General features: G+C 43.6%; 1 protein-coding gene across 1 annotated transcript in view; it reads left to right on the plus strand.

The window, feature by feature from the left end:
* The window catches only part of LOC121322468 (Krueppel-like factor 7), a 31,645-nt gene extending 15,808 nt beyond the window's left edge, over positions 1-15,837 (plus strand). Inside the window, exons 2-4 of the mRNA XM_041262507.1 lie at positions 4,601-5,213; positions 7,723-7,846; positions 13,068-15,837. Coding sequence (XP_041118441.1) covers positions 4,601-5,213; positions 7,723-7,846; positions 13,068-13,119 — 789 coding nt within the window. The 3' untranslated portion in view covers positions 13,120-15,837. The remainder of the gene's footprint in view (positions 1-4,600; positions 5,214-7,722; positions 7,847-13,067) is intronic.
* Positions 15,838-16,606: the final 769 nt, after the last annotated feature.

Below are 16,606 nucleotides of genomic sequence, written 5' to 3' on the forward strand. Positions count from 1 at the left end.
GAGCCTGTTCCTTTGAGAGGCTGTTGCTTGTTGGAACTGGGGGAGGAGCCTGTTCCTTTGAGAGGCTGTTGCTTGTTGGAACTGGGGAGGAGCCTGTTCCTTTGAGAGGCTGTTGCTTTTTGGAACTGGGGGAGGAGCCTGTTCCTTTGAGAGGCTGTTGCTTGTTGGAACTGGGGAGGAGCCTGTTCCTTTGAGAGGCTGTTGCTTTTTGGAACTGGGGGAGGAGCCTGTTCCTTTGAGAGGCTGTTGCTTGTTGGAACTGGGGAGGAGCCTGTTCCTTTGAGAGGCTGTTGCTTGTTGGAACTGGGGGAGGAGCCTGTTCCTTTGAGAGGCTGTTGCTTGTTGGAACTGGGGAGGAGCCTGTTCCTTTGAGAGGCTGTTGCTTGTTGGAACTGGGGGAGGAGCCTGTTCCTTTGGGAGGCTGTTGCTTGTTGGAACTGGGGAGGAGCCTGTTCCTTTGAGAGGCTGTTGCTTTTTGAAACTGGGGGAGGAGCCTGTTCCTTTGAGAGGCTGTTGCTTGTTGGAACTGGGGGAGGAGCCTGTTCCTTTGAGAGGCTGTTGCTTGTTGGAACTGGGGAGGAGCCTGTTCCTTTGAGAGGCTGTTGCTTGTTGGAACTGGGGAGGAGCCTGTTCCTTTGAGAGGCTGTTGCTTGTTGGAACTGGGGAGGAGCCTGTTCCTTTAAGAGGCTGTTGCTTGTTGGAACTGGGGGAGGAGCCTGTTCCTTTGAGAGGCTGTTGCTTGTTGGAACTGGGGGAGGAGCCTGTTCCTTTGAGAGGCTGTTGCTTGTTGGAACTGGGGAGGAGCCTGTTCCTTTGAGAGGCTGTTGCTTGTTGGAACTGGGGAGGAGCCTGTTCCTTTGAGAGGCTGTTGCTTGTTGGAACTGGGGGAGGAGCCTGTTCCTTTGAGAGGCTGTTGCTTGTTGGAACTGGGGAGGAGCCTGTTCCTTTGAGAGGCTGTTGCTTGTTGGAACTGGGGGAGGAGCCTGTTCCTTTGAGAGGCTGTTGCTTGTTGGAACTGGGGAGGAGCCTGTTCCTTTGAGAGGCTGTTGCTTGTTGGAACTGGGGGAGGAGCCTGTTCCTTTGAGAGGCTGTTGCTTGTTGGAACTGGGGAGGAGCCTGTTCCTTTGAGAGGCTGTTGCTTGTTGGAACTGGGGGAGGAGCCTGTTCCTTTGAGAGGCTGTTGCTTGTTGGAACTGGGGGAGGAGCCTGTTCCTTTGAGAGGCTGTTGCTTGTTGGAACTGGGGAGGAGCCTGTTCCTTTGAGAGGCTGTTGCTAATTTTCTTGCTTTCATATCCAGGAACTGGGGGAGGATCCTGTTCCTTTGAGAGGCTGTTGCTTGTTGGAACTGGGGAGGAGCCTGTTCCTTTGAGAGGCTGTTGCTTGTTGGAACTGGGGGAGGAGCCTGTACCACTTGTTAATTTCCCTCATTAAGTTGCTAATTAGTGGACGTCCCGCTGTTTATTTTTTTCCACAGTTATTCTAAGAGGGCGACTGGACTTTTCTCGTGGCCCCTTTTGCCAAAATGTATGGGTTTAACCCCAAGGTGATCCTCACAAGCTGCCACAAAGACATGTTACTACCCATTTACTGCACAGCAAAATGAACATGTTGTATGGCTCCTGTTGGTAACTGTATCCCTGCAGTGTCAGAGCCAGGGGTGGGGGGAGTGGGGCTGGAGCAGCTACCAGCTCCCTCGCAGTCTCTCCCTGTCTGCCTGCTCTTATGGCAGTCAGCACTGTCTTGAGAGCATTCAGAAAATGTTTCAGGACTTTAATTCAGCAGTTCATCTTTTATTCATAAGAACACACTTTTAGTCTAAAAATAAAGCGAGGACCTAGAAAAGGCTGAAACAAGAGCATGTGTTGTGTGTGCTTTATACAAGGGTTCAGACTTAAGGGTGCTCAGTCTTCTACACAGGGGGAGCCTTTTATTCAAACACGAAGGAGCAAAGAAAACACGGAGCACGCTTCTTACTTTTTTTTTTTTTTTAAGTTAGATTTTCCTCACACGCAGTCTGGATGAGGAAAAATAAATACATAAACGTTTTGTTAGACAGCTAAAGACTTTCCTGCAGAAGCTTAAGTAGCAGCATATTGGCTAAAAAATAACCCAACCCTTTAGTCCCGTTTTGGTCTGTCGTTTTGAATGGGTAATTTCGGCAGCACACACTGTGAGACATAGCTTCAAACGATGTTTGATAAAAAGAAAAGCTCTTTTTTAAAAAAAAAAAAAAAAAAAAATGTAGTTGTCGCCAATTATTATTTTTTATTATTTTCTCCTCAGTTTAGTCTGATTATTTTTGGGCTTTGCTCACTGCTACCACCCCTGCGCTGACTCGGGAGGGGCGAAGACGAACACACACTGTCCTCTGAAGCATGTGCTGTCAGTCGACTGCTTCTTTACACACTGCAGACTCACCTTGCAGCCACAGTGCTGGAGAACAACGCAGCTCTGGGCAGCTTACAGGCAAACCTGCAGGGGTCGCTGTTGCGTGGCGAGCCGAGGACACCCTGGCTGACATAGCCCTCCCGCCCCCTAGGAACTCCCAGTCACGGTTGGCAGTGACATGATCTGAATTTGAACCTGCGATTTCCAGGCTATAGGGCACATCCGCACAGAGCGCCTTTACTGGATGCGCCACTCGGGAGCCCCCAGGAAAGTTCTTTAACCCGTTGCGGTCCTATGTGGGACCATGTCCGACATTTACAATTTTCCCTTTCCAGTCCGATGTCGGACCCTGTCCGACATCATCAAAAAGACGTAAAGCTCGGGTCTCTAGTCATTTTTTCTCCGGAAAAAGCAGAGAAAACCTTTCAATGGCCGAGTGAGACCAATAGGAGCCAAGTGAAACCAAAAAAAAAGGGTGCATCTCATAACCCCATGCACTACAAAGATAACAGGGACATAACAAAGGAGACAGCTGCTTCTGCGTCCAGCGCTCAAAGAATATCACAGACATTTGCAGAGCTTTTTGAGATGTTATAGTAATAAAATAATGACTTGGATCACATTGTTGACGAGTTTGGTGATAAAACAAGTGATCAGGAGAGGATTTATCACTATGCATGTCTATAAAGAGGTTTGTGAAAAATACAGCAAACAAGGGGTGGGGCTTGGCTGGAGATACAGTACGGAGTGTCCTTTTGAGATTCAGTACCTTTTAAATTTATTTTAAATAGCACGTGTAAAATAAACTGCGCATGTGAAAATAAATTGGCCCTGACGCGCTGCAAAGGGTTAACTAAAACTCTTACTCTTTGTAGGAAAATTTATTCGAACCTCAGAAAAAAGGATTTAATTACACAGGGACGGGGGTTGTGATAATATGGTAATGGTTTTTATGTCTCCGGAGTTCAAAAAGGGTGTTGGATTTCAAAGAGCAATGCATTGACCTCCTGACGTGTGCATGATTGGGCTGAGCAGTGCATTGACCTCCTGACGTGTGCAAGACTGGGCTGAGCAGTGCATTGACCTTCTGACTCATGCAGGACTGAGCTGAGCAGTACATTGACCTCCTGACGTGTGCAGGACTGGGCTGAGCAGTGCACTGACCTCCTGACGTGTGCAGGACTGGGCTGAGCAGTGCGTTGACCTCCTGACGTGTGCAGAGCAGTGCCTCTTGTTTATCTGGTATTGTCTAGGCAGTTGTCTGACCACAATACTGTATTTTAGTTTGTAATGAAACCAGATCCTCTCTTGATCATCCGAATGCTGTGTTTTACACTTTTTATAATGATATTAAGCCACAGGGAAGTTTTGTTGTCATGGTTGAGTGGTGTTTAATCTGCAGAGATGATATTGTATGTCCATGTGTGGTTGATTTATTTTTCAAGTTGGCTTGTTTATTGCAGGCAGTTGTACTGTGAGAGTTTAGTTTAGTTCCTCTGGGATGTCCAAAGATGAAAAAAGAAATATTTATACAAGGAATAGGCCTATGTATAGTATATTAGACTGGGGTGTGCTGATCATTTTTAGAAGTATTTATCATTAGGTATTAAAGGAATGCATTCCACTTTTCATTTTTGTTATTATTATCAGTCTGACAGTAGACATGTCAGCGCTGCGGATAAGAGGAAAATTCACTTCCAAACGGCTTCTAAAATAATGCTGAAATGAATTGCCATTGATTGGTGAGGAAAGATCAGCTTTTCTTTGAGTTCAACACGAATGGATTTATTTCATACCTGCCGATTTTTAAATGCTTCTTAAAGGCAGTCAGGGGTGCAGGTAGAGTATCAGCACACCCCTTGTAGTTTGCTGTTTTAGGAGTTACAGAGCAACTTCTGGTGAAATTTGTTTTAGACAGATACAGTATCAAGTAGCAAGAATTGTTTGAGGTTTTTATAGCAAAGAAACAGCTGGGTTTTTTTAAACTTGCCTAGTTAAACAGTAAACCAATACCATGTGAAACCACAGAAGGAAGTGCCTAGCACTTGGTTAGGAGCCGGTCCGTCAGGGTTTAGCAAACTTGGCACTGGAGAAAAGGATTAGGAGACTTGCTGTGTTGGTTGTATCTTTGCTTTGCAGATACAAAGCTGCGTGTTGCTGTACAGACCCTTTGCCTCATGGCACTGACTTCCTGTCTCTATTCTCTCTGCAGACATGCCTGGAGCTGGAGCGCTACCTGCAGACGGAGCCCAAGAAATTCACAGACCCCTTCGATGAAGACTTGGACTGCCTCTTGACGCCTTCCTTCATGAAGGTTGAAGTCGAGGACCCCCAGGACCACTTACTGCTCTCGGAGCAGCCTAGCCCCACGGGACTCATCTCCCAGGACAAGGTCCTGCTGAAGGTACCCCTGAGTCTCCAGACAGTGGACTCCATGACCAAAGAGGCGTGTGCCGGCACTGGTGGAGGCGTGAACGCAGCCCAGCTCAGCGCCGTCACCTCCCTCACCCCACCCTCCTCCCCTGAGCTCGGTAGGCACCTCATCAAACCCGCGCAGACGCTCACGGCCACTGCCGACGGCACGCTCACACTCAAACTGGTGACGAAGAAGATCGGTACAGGGGCTGCCAAGGTGGTCGCTGAGGCAGTGCTACCCTCCCCAACGAAAGGGGCGCAGAGTGACGGGGAGCAGGGGGCCGCTGGTGGCAGAACAGCTGAAACTACCCCCGAAAACAAGAAGCGGGTCCATCGCTGCCAGTTCAACGGCTGCCGCAAGGTTTACACAAAGAGCTCCCACCTGAAAGCACATCAGAGGACACACACGGGTAAGGGCTGCCTTCGTCTGGGTGCTCGACCGCCTCACGAGGTGGCGAGCACCTTTGATTTGCTTCTTGCTGCTTCCTCAGGGAGCGTTTTGAGTCTGTTTGCACACTTTTTGTTTTGGCTTTAACAGAAGCCTTCACCAAGCACTAAACAGATACAATGCCAGTGGAGACCATTGTACTTCAATACAAGCCTGCATTTATTTCAGTTTATTTTACATGCCTAATTTAAATATTTTTAAACAACATAATTTATGGCTGAGACTCGTTTATAGTTAACGTCTTTTAGTAGACAACCAGTAGACCAAAACTGAAAAGCACAGGCATGTGAGAGCACTGCGAGCAACATGTGCTCATAATGATCTGTTACAAGTAAAGCTCAGCAGTGTAATTCACTTAATCAGCTTCTTTTTTTTTGTAATTCTGCCCATAAATTACAGCCAATAAAGATTCTGATTATACCGGCTTGTAAAATTACCGCATGTATGGAAAGTGCATAGCCCTGCGTGTGCTGATTGTTTTGCATTCATAGTGGTTGGCATGAGTTGTGTAAGTAGCAATACTGTGGGGTTGGCAAGCTGGAATAGCTCATAATATCAAGTAGTATCCACCAGCACCATGAACTCAAAAATAACAATCCATAAACGGCTTTTACCCAGCTACTTTAACAACCTCACAGATAATATAACTGCTTCTTCAGCTGCCTGAGAAAATGTAATTAGCTGTTACAGAGGCACCTGTCTGACTAGGGGGATGGGGCTGGTTGCTAGGAGACCACATCAGCACCAGGCAGAAAGTAGTAATTGGCCAATTACTTGCCACGCTGGGTGCTAGTCCTAGCCTGCTACACTGCTGTTCACACTCTTTTTCTTCTTGTTCTCTCTCTCTCTCTCTCCTTCTGTTTTGGTTGCCAGGCAACTGTATCATATGTTGTGCCTCCAAGCAGTGCCTCCTGGTGTGTTTTCTCGGCCTGCCGCCTTTCCGTCTCTTCTGTTTCTTTTTCTTGGTTGCTAAGCGACTACATCATGCTGCATGGCTCCGAGCAGTAATTGGCTGGTTTTTCTGGTTGCCGTGGGTGCAGGGCCCAGTCTGCTGAGCTGGTGTTCACCCTCTGGGGATCTGTCTCCAATTAATGGAAGCGGTGTGAGAATCCTGCAGAGTGTCTCTCACCTGCGTCCCTGACTCTCTGCAGGCTTTAAAAAAAGAGAGAAGACAGAAAGAAAATAGACAAAGGAGAACCCTGCTGTTATATTTTGTTTTCAATGAAAGATTGAGGCTAGTGGGTTATTTTCATCACAGCTTATTTAACATGCAAGTTTTGTTCCCGTTCTGTTACAGACTCTTGTAGACTTTCCATATTTCAAGAAGGTAAAGTGAACTCAGAGGTTCAGCTTGTTTGCGAGTGTTTAAATCAGGATGTGAGCGTGTTGATCGCTGCTGTTTGTCAGCCTCCCTGGTGTCTGCTTTGCCGTGCAGAGGGAGCGCGGGCTGGGGAAATGCTGAGGTGTGTGGCTCCCCCCTCAGGTGTGTTTTCTGCTCCTTGCCACAGCTGGTCTTCCCCTAGTGCATGTTGAGATGCTAGGAATGGCAAGATCTGGCAAATAAAGAGCTTCAAGCGGTATGTTTCGGTTGTTTTGTGCATGCTGTGAATTGCATCATGCGCATTGTCTGATGCACCTTTCAGTCACACCACTTGCGGGGGGGTTAACAAAAAAAAAGTCTTAATCCAGCTTTACTAAGTGGCATTTATCATCCTGGCGGCTGTCCCTGCTGGAAGACTGGAATACAATCAATCTCATTAAGGATTGCCCTTTACAAAGAGGCTTGAACCATGTGGACCCTGGATAAAGGGAGCATGTATTCAGTGTGCTGCTAGACATAATGTGTAGTTTATTAATCAGTCAAATGGAGAGCTGATTAGAGTGGGTGGGTGCGATCTTGGTTGTCTGTTTGCCAAGCTGGCAGCGAGGCCTGATTGGTTGGCGAATCCTACATCTGGTATGGACTACATGTTGTCATGGCAACCCGATGGTGCTACCCTGCCCCGCCTTCATGTAGACATGTCTTGATTTAGTCCAGTGGAATTCTAAAGCCCACCTACTTTATCAGCTTGCGTTTGTGTGCAAAGGCTGTATTCAAAGGGGCTATTCCAAGCTTTTGCTAATGCCTGGTCCTAAACACGAATTACTGTGTGCACAAAAAACAAACCTGACTTTCAAGGTAAACTGGCTGTGTTCATATTGCGGGCCACAGTCAGACTCTGAGACAATTTTCTGTTCAGATCAAGCTAAAATACCTTTTTTTATATTTATGTTGTAATATTACCAAATTAAAAGATTGTATTGTATTATGTAAATGGTGGAACAAGAGTATATTCAGTGGCTTCTCTGTACAGAATTTGGGAAAGGCAGATTGTAAAGAATTCTGTCTCAGTGGGGTCAGGCTGTGTTTGGCTTGGGAGTAACAACTGTCTCTTCTGCACAGTAAAGTTTTGTGCTCGATCTCTCCGCAGGGGAGAAGCCTTACAAGTGTTCATGGGAGGGCTGCGATTGGCGCTTTGCACGGAGCGACGAGTTGACGAGGCACTACAGGAAGCACACTGGAGCCAAACCGTTCAAGTGTAACCACTGTGACAGGTAAGAGAGCCCCTGCCCAGGCACCCGTACCCCAGCCCTCTGCAACGCAATCCTTTATAGAAAATAACAGACAATAAAAATCTGGACTGATAGTGAGTGCCAGCTCATGGGTGTTTTAGTATCTGCCATAAAAAAAAATAAAAAAATGTGTGTGTGTGTGTGTGTGTGTGTGTGTGTATATATGTGTGTGTATGTATATATATATATATATATATATATATATATATATATATATATATATATATATATATATATATATATATATATATATATATATAAATAGTGTGTGTGTGTGTGTGTTATATATATATATATATATATATATATATATATATATATATATATATATATATATATATAGCACAGGGATGGAAATAAGACTCCTATTGCATAGCAGTTTCATCCATTCCAGGCTTTAGTATGAACTTGATTGGCCTTACTGTATACAGCTCGGGCATCTTATTAAACTCATAACAAAACCAGGAATGGGCAAAACTGCTGTGCAGTGGGAGTCGTATTCCCATCCCTGTAGCAAATGTTCAATTTGCTGTCACCATGCTGAATGTGAATGAAGTGAGTTTGTGAGTCAGCTCTATATTGTAACTATACAGTGTTTAAACACGGGCTACAAGGAGGCCTGGTGGAAACGGAAGCCTGTTCTGCTGAGGGGACTGCGGGTTCCGCGGGGACCCTGCTTTGTTACCTGACAGATTGTGCCGTCAGGAACAGGCAGCAGGTGTGGGATCAGTAAGAGGAGAGTGGGCTGCAGAGCCAGGGAACAGCACAGCAGAGACTCTGTCTGACAGGAAACCAGCATCAATAGAGCTTCCTGCAAGCCTTTGAGTTTCCATTCAAGTGGGGCTTCGGCCAGCCTATTGTCTCAGGATTAGCTTTTGTGTGGCTGGAGAGATAAAGGTTAAACCCTCTTGCACTGTCTGTGTGTCTGTGTGTTTGAAATGAAAATGGGCTCTTAATTGGATTTAAGGTTACCCAATGCACACCTTTTTAAATGACGCTACATATATAACCTTTTTTTTTTTTTTTGTAATATGTAGGGAAGGGGTTACGTTTCCCTGCCCAAAAACACGTGCGAATGCACATTTATGTTTAGTTCTTTAATTTATATTATTGTTTAATTATCACCCGCACCTGGGGATCATTTCAAATTAGGACCAGGTGCAGGGTATGAATAGTCAGCAGCCAGTATAGTCGGGGCTGCTGAGTAGAAGGAGGCAAAAGGTGTGCTCCGAGCAGTCAATGCAAAGTGCTGTATGAAACCTGTGTGGTTTTTGTGTTTTGTGACAGGTAAACGGCTTAGCCGCCCTGTGTGTTTGTCAGGGACCTGTCAGTGTATAGTCCGAGCTCCAAAACGGAGTTAGATTTTGTTTCTGTTTTGTTTGCTTATTTGTTTGTGTTTATTAAAAGCGCTATAAAATTCAATTTCCGTGTCCTGGGTCCTGTCTTAAGGGGGCAATGAACGTGTGTGAGTGATCTTTTACTATATATATATATATATATATATATATATATATATAATATATATACACACACACACACACACACACACACACACACACATACATACTTCCAATAGTATTTCGTTTTGATTTAAAATGGTTCTGTGTTTTTGGTTTTTCAGCTGGGATTAATGACACGCCTCCATTCAGAAAACACACTTCACTTTTGGTTTTAAAATCTGCAACAATTTCTAGATTTGGAAGCTGACACTTTGGGAGCGCTTGGTGTGCTGGTGCGGAGGAGGTGAAGAGGTGGGGTGGGGAGGAAGTATACATCATTTATAAACATCAGAGCCCAGAATAATAAAGAAGGGAGCAGAACTGTTAGCACAGTGGGACATGCAAGGGCGTTTAAGGTCAATCAAGGAACACTGTGAGTGATGCCTGCTTACACAGTGCTGGCACAGTGCACAGTCAGAAGCATGTCCGCTCATTTCCATTGTCAGCCCTTCACTTCCCATGTATCTCTTTGCGTTTCCTGTCTCTCATAGCGTGTGTGTCAGTGTGAGTCTATTCTGGGGGTCTTGAAAACACTCCCATCCTCACCCCTGTTTTATTCACTTGACCAAATATCAGGGAAACGGCCCAAATGTCAAGTACAAAATATATATACTGATGCACAATGAAAACATAACAGTAAGTTTTACATCAATAGCATCACTGAGCACATACATAATGTTATTTACATTTTAAATAGTGAGCAGATAGGTTTGTTGATTGTTTGAGTAGAATTCTACCTTTGGGATAACAAAATACTGAGCTCAAGTCATGTGATTTCATAAAAACACCAGGTGCTCAGTGTTTGAGTTGAGTTAAAATTGCTAAAATTAGTTGATTAAGAATCTGTATAAATAGCCATTTGAAAAGGCTTGATTTTAATTAACGCAAGAACAGCTGAAGATACCACCATGCCCTGCTTGAGTAATGAAGATCGCTGGTTTCTGTCGGCATGATTGAAGGCAGCCTGTCTGTGAGAGAAGTTAGGACCTTTTTGCTGACTGTTGTGTTGTTCAAGTCAACCGGTGGGGCGGTGGAAGTGTGATGATGTGGGGAGGAATCTCCTTTAACACAAGAATGCTTTCATGCAGTTTGAGGGCAACCTTACTGCTCAGCAATACATTGACCAAGTCCATGAGGCAATAGTTTTTCCGTTCCTGCAAGCCAATCTGGAAGTGTTGATTTTCCAGCAGGACAATGCAAGACCGTACAGTGCTAGGATTACAATTGCACAACTTGCCGTGGCCAGTTTTATCTCCTGACCTGAGTCCAATAGAACATCTGTGGGACCAAATCGCTAGTGCCATCCACAGGAGACAACCGCGACCAGCCAACCTTCGTCAGCTGGCTGCAGCTGCACAGGAAGAGGGGCGGAACATCCCACAGCAGTCTTTCCGGAGGCTGATCAGGTCTATGCATCAACGCTGCCAGGATTGTGTTAATGCTTAGGGAGGTCATACCCGATACTAACTTTGTAATGTTTTCATTTTGACAGTTTGTCACGTTTCATACTGAAAACTTATCATGATTCTTTGATCTGTATTTTTGTTTGCATTTTCTGTGATTTTGTTTGATATGTATTTAAAATATTTTATTAAATTAGACCGGAGTATTGCGTATCTTTTGTGCATCAGTATATGTAAATATCTAAAATCAATACAATTGACCCACATTTTCGCTGGTATTCATCATTGTCAAGGAAAGAGGGGGAATAAAGAGACCAGAAGCATGTTGCACAGATCCCCTTCAACAGGAACACTGGAGTAAATACTCGCCAATACTTTTGGACTGGGAAAGCTATTCACTGTGTGGGTGGTTGTGAATCTAGTTGTGTTCACGTATTAAGCAAACCCAAGGTACACGATAAACGAATGAGCGCACATCCAAATGCATTCCTGTACAATTCCACAGTTTGCATCTGATTGCGCTAAGTGTAGTTTTCAGATTATGCACGGACGGTCACATATTGTGTTCCTAAATCCTTTCAAGGACATTTTTTTTCTATTATCATTATTGAAATGCAAATGACTGGAGAAAATAAGACAGTAAAATTACAAAGAATCAAAGATCTATAGGAAAGCAACTGGGAACGTTTTGTGGTGATGTACAGTACAAAACTCGTTCTTTCCCTCTCCTTCTCCTTCTTCCTCTCTCTCTCTCGCTCTCTATCTATCCATTAGCCAGCCCCTATAGGGCATTACAGTTGCCCTGTTGACAGCAAGTACCATGTGGAACCCAGCCCACCCCGACTTCACCTCCCCCTATCATTAATCCTGCCTAATCAAGTGCTGACACTTGGTGGGGTGGGGGGTGGCAGGGGGTTCTCATGTGTCCTACCGGCTGCCTGATTGCGTTGTGGAAGTGCCAGCTGGTGTCGGGGCCACTGGCACTGACTCACTTCACCATCTGTCCATCTCTGCAGGAAACCATCACTCCCCCTGTCATTGCCAGCAGAAGCTGGCTTACTGATTGATTGATACAGTGGCTGCATAGCTTCTACTGCACGCGCTCTCTCTCGCTCTCTCGCAAGCTGTCAGCAGTCTTCTCAGAAGTCCAACGTTGCTGTTTTCTGTCTTTTACTTTAACTGCTCAACCTCAGGAGTTGAGGGCCACCTAAACACAGATCTGAATTTATTTTACATACTGTACCTGATAAAACAAAGCCAGTGTAACCTGCTTCATTGCTCCTGGGGTTTCCCCAGGCTAGCACACACTGAATTGCAACATCTGGCCCATAGGATAAACTGCCTGAGAACTAGCAAGACATCCACCACATCTCTCTCTCTCTCTCTCTCTCTCTCTCTCTCTCTCTCTCTCTCCTGCTTTTGAATGCCATCTGTTTAAATAGTTAATCTGCCCCTACCTATTTTGCAAATTAATAATAATCTGGCTGTTTTAATTGTAAAGTGATTAGTGGGACAACTTAGTAATGTGATACAATTGCGTTATTACATGTGTAAAAAAGTTTTGCCATTTAGTTTAGGTACTGTACGTCAGGCTGGTTTCAAAGACCCGGATTGCCTGACCTGCGGTAGAATTAGGTAGTCCAAAATTAGTGCTAATCGGGGATCTATGAAACCAGCCAAAAACATTTTTCCATACTGTCAGTTTAAAGACTAAATATCTGATGCTGTGCATTATTTAAAAAAAAAAAAACACTTTTCCAGTCATGTGCTTACGTCTCTCTTCGAGGTTCAAAAATAATATATTGAGGAATATTTCCTGAGACTTTTTTTTAGGTGCTTGTGCATGTACAAAGATTTCTGTGTGTTCTGCATGGCAGGTGAAGCATTGCGCTGCAGAGCGAGTGAACCAGCCAGAGAGCACAAGATACTCCTCCTGAGCTGGCTGGGGAAGCCTTCTTCAGCAGACCTGAAACAAGCTCCCAGTCTGGATCTCTCAGGCCTCTTTCACTTGGATAGTAAATGACCCAGGCATTTCAACAATCTTTCATTTCCAGTGTTAATGTATTAGCACTGAGGTAGACCCGGCAGAGATTCTGAACCCACAGCTGAACAAGCAGCAGGGCTAAACTTAACTAACCAGATGCGCTATTGTGTTGCAGGTTGATGCTGTTTTTGTTTTTTCTGCACACACATGGAACTGATGTTTAGTAGATTCCTCAGTGTATCAGAGACTGCATAGTAATGGAATTAAAGGGGAGTCCAGCACTGATTTAAACACTTCCCTTTTTGTGTGTGTTTCAGGTGTTTCTCCCGGTCCGACCATCTGGCTCTTCACATGAAGAGACATATCTGAGGAAGAACTCTCTATATATATATATATATATATATATATATATATATATATATATATATATATATATATATATATATATATATATATATATATAAATTCCAGAGGAAGCTGCAGACAGTTCTGCACAGCCGGAAGGAGCCCCGAACACATCTTGAAGAGCACAGAATTCACTCGGCTTGTCCTGTCTTGAGGCAGGAGAGTAACAGAAGAAAGAAAGAGTAAGAGAAGAGAGCTGGAAAAAGAGAGCATACAAACCTTAACTCTTTTATTTGATTGGTCATGCCTTACCCAGCCTGGTGCTGGAGTCAGACACTGCCAAACGATTGCTGAAACAATCACGCCTCGTTTATTTGGCGGTGTTCGTGTTGCTATGGAAACCCAAGAGGGTTGCATTGATTATCTGCCATTGCATATGACCTTCATTTAAATTGTCCCCAGTTTTTTTTTTGTTTTTTTTACTTGGAGGTGAAATGTGGAAAAACTAATAAGCCAAAACAGAAAACAAATAAAAAACTGACAGCCAAACGTGATCCCCCTAACGCTTTGGGCAATGTCTTAAAACTCTGTGAAGTGTACTTCTTGTAGTGGCCCCTACTAACCCTCCACCTCTGCTCTCTCCGATCCGGAGGTGTGTTATTGCTTTCCACGCCAGCGACCTTAAAGGCACCTGACTGTGCAGTGACACTTTGTTGCCTCTTCTTCTGATCTGAAATGTCTTAAAACTCACAAAAAAGGTTGCTTTATTTGTGTGTACATCTACAGACAACATGCTACAGTATGCAAATCCAGTAGCTGCAAGCACTAACTTCAACGTAGAAAAAAAAAAAAAGAAAAGAAAAGGCTTCATGATGGTCTAAAAAGGAGAGGGGAAAAAAAGCCTGGTTTCCTTAAAAGAATTTCAAATGTATACCGGTACGTACCTCTCACGACTTTACCTTCTGGATTAGGCCTCATTCTTGAAAATTTGAAACGTGTGTTTGCAAACTTGAGAGCTCTGATGCGTCCTTCCTGGAACTGCAGTCTGTCTTAGGAGGCCTTCTGCCCACAGTGAACTGCCTTTCAACGTTCTACATGGCCAAACTTTGCAACAAGCAAGCCCAGGAACGCAGGATGCTTTGGGCCACACATACTTTGCCCATCTACCCGTCAAATGCACTGACTTTTTAAATGTTAGCTGTGCTTTTTTTCTCTATAATACAAAATCAATTTAAAAAAGACAAACAACAATAAAAGTTTTTTTTCTTTCTTTAAAGAAAAAAAAAAAGTACCCCATTTGATCACTGCGTGGCAGAGCCCCAGGTTACAGAATGATCAGTTCTGAAGTCAAACTTGTCACTGTAAACACTTGGTAGAAATGGTTTGAATCAGATTGAGATCTCTCTCTGGTCTCATATTCAGCAACCCTTCCAAGGCATCTATGGGCCTCTGCAATGAGAGTCACCTCCAGAACTTTGTCTTTGTTAAGTACATAACGAAGACTATTGACGATTTCCCAGTCAGACTCTTAATTAAGACTTCTTACGGCCGCATACAAACCACACCTTGGAAGCGATGGCAGCCAGTGGTCGTCTGCTGCTGCTGCTGCATACAGCACACTTCAAACACTGGCACTAAAGAGAAAGAGCTAACGCAATTGTTTCCGCACTTCCAATCATGAAACTGAACTCTCCCATCTTGACAGTGTTGAAGATTTGAAGTAATCGTAGTCTGGTTCCTACATAAACATGCTTTTTAAAGTTCACAAATGTTTTATATTAGCTCCCCAAAAGAAAGTTGCATTTGTAAAACCACATAACCTATGAACAATCAGTTTTGGAGCCAAGTTTCTTTTGTTGCTGTGGTTTGTTTTTTTTGGAGGGCAGCAGGATTGAGTTAAATATGGAGCATGTGTTATTTCACAATTCCATGTCAACATTCAGCTAAACTTTCTGCTGGTGCCTGTGTGTCTTTAATGAACGATTTGTAGACGGCAAACTTTTGAAAATACAGCACTCCTGGGCTTGCTCAGAACCAACCCTTCTGGGCATGCTCAGCAGTACCAACAGTAGGTGGCAATGTGGGGAGCTAATGTGCTGTGTTCTGTATGTGGCCAGTTTATATTACCAAAAAAGAGCATGAAGTCCATTTTTTTTTGTTGTTGTTTTATGCTTCCTGTTGCGTAAAAATGTCATCCAAGGCTATTTTTAAACGCTTTATTATAGATCAAGTTCCTCACTACTTCCATGCACAGTCAGCTGCGGTTCTGGGCTTCCCCAGGTTCATTATCACCAGTGCTGAGTGACCCATCATCTGTGAACACAGCCAGAACATCATGGTGCAGTCGAGGTGCTCAGACTGGGTCACTGAACACTGAAATCACATGGGTCACTCTCTCATTTAGAAATATTAAAACAAATTCTTTACAGTTTTACAAACTTTCTTTTCGTATTTCTAAAATATATGAATACCACTCACCAAGGAGGTGACCAAGAAACCAATCAAATGAAGAGAGCGCTTTCATAAATCCAGTCTTGGAGTTTGTTAAATTTTTTCTTTTTTTTAAATGGGACTTAACACCTATTTGTGAATAAATGTTATTATTGTTGTTGCTAATGATATTATTATAGCAATATTAATAATGCACAATTAGCAACAACAATGATCAAATGCATGTTTTGTAAAATTAACCAAATGTATAAAAAGGGTTGATTTGATTTTTTAAATCAATCCTCGTTTATTTATTTATTTATTGGTTTTTTTTTGGGGGGGGGGCTGTTTATATAAAAAAAAAAAAAGCTATAATGCAATTAATAAAATATATGAACCTGTATGAGTTTGACACCTATCATTTTCCCAAACAGTTTGTTTTCCCAGTTCCAAAGCACAACTACAGTCCGTACACAGTGGGAGTCTGTGTTGTGAAAGCGCACGGTTATACTTTCCAAAGATTTTGCACTGTGCCCCTATTAAAGCAGGAAACTCCCGCTTTTCCTTTGCATCGTCCCCTTTAAACACTGAGCTTAAACTCCCTGTAAAAAAAAAAAAAAAAAAAAAAAAAAAAAAAAAATAATAATAATAATAACGTTTGATTGCCATCTACCTGGAGACGGTGGAAGATCATAAACCAGGATGGAAGATTAATATGAAGATTGCATCATCTACCTGGAGACGGTTAATATGGAAGATCATTGCATCATCTACCTGGAGACGGTTAATATGGAAGATCATTGCATCATCTACCAGGAGACGGTTAATATGGAAGATCATTGCATCATCTACCTGGAGACGGTTAATATGGAAGATCATTGCATCATCTACCAGGAGACGGTTAATATGGAAGATCATTGCATCATCTACCAGGAGACGGTTAATATGGAAGATCATTGCATCATCTACCTGGAGACGGTTAATATGGAAGATCATTGCATCATCTACCAGGAGACGGTTAATATGGAAGATCATTGCATCATCTACCTGGAGACGGTTAATATGGAAGATCATTGCATCA

This window comes from Polyodon spathula, chromosome 10 (assembly GCF_017654505.1).
Source record: "Polyodon spathula isolate WHYD16114869_AA chromosome 10, ASM1765450v1, whole genome shotgun sequence".
Classification (NCBI taxonomy): Eukaryota; Metazoa; Chordata; class Actinopteri; order Acipenseriformes; family Polyodontidae; genus Polyodon; species Polyodon spathula.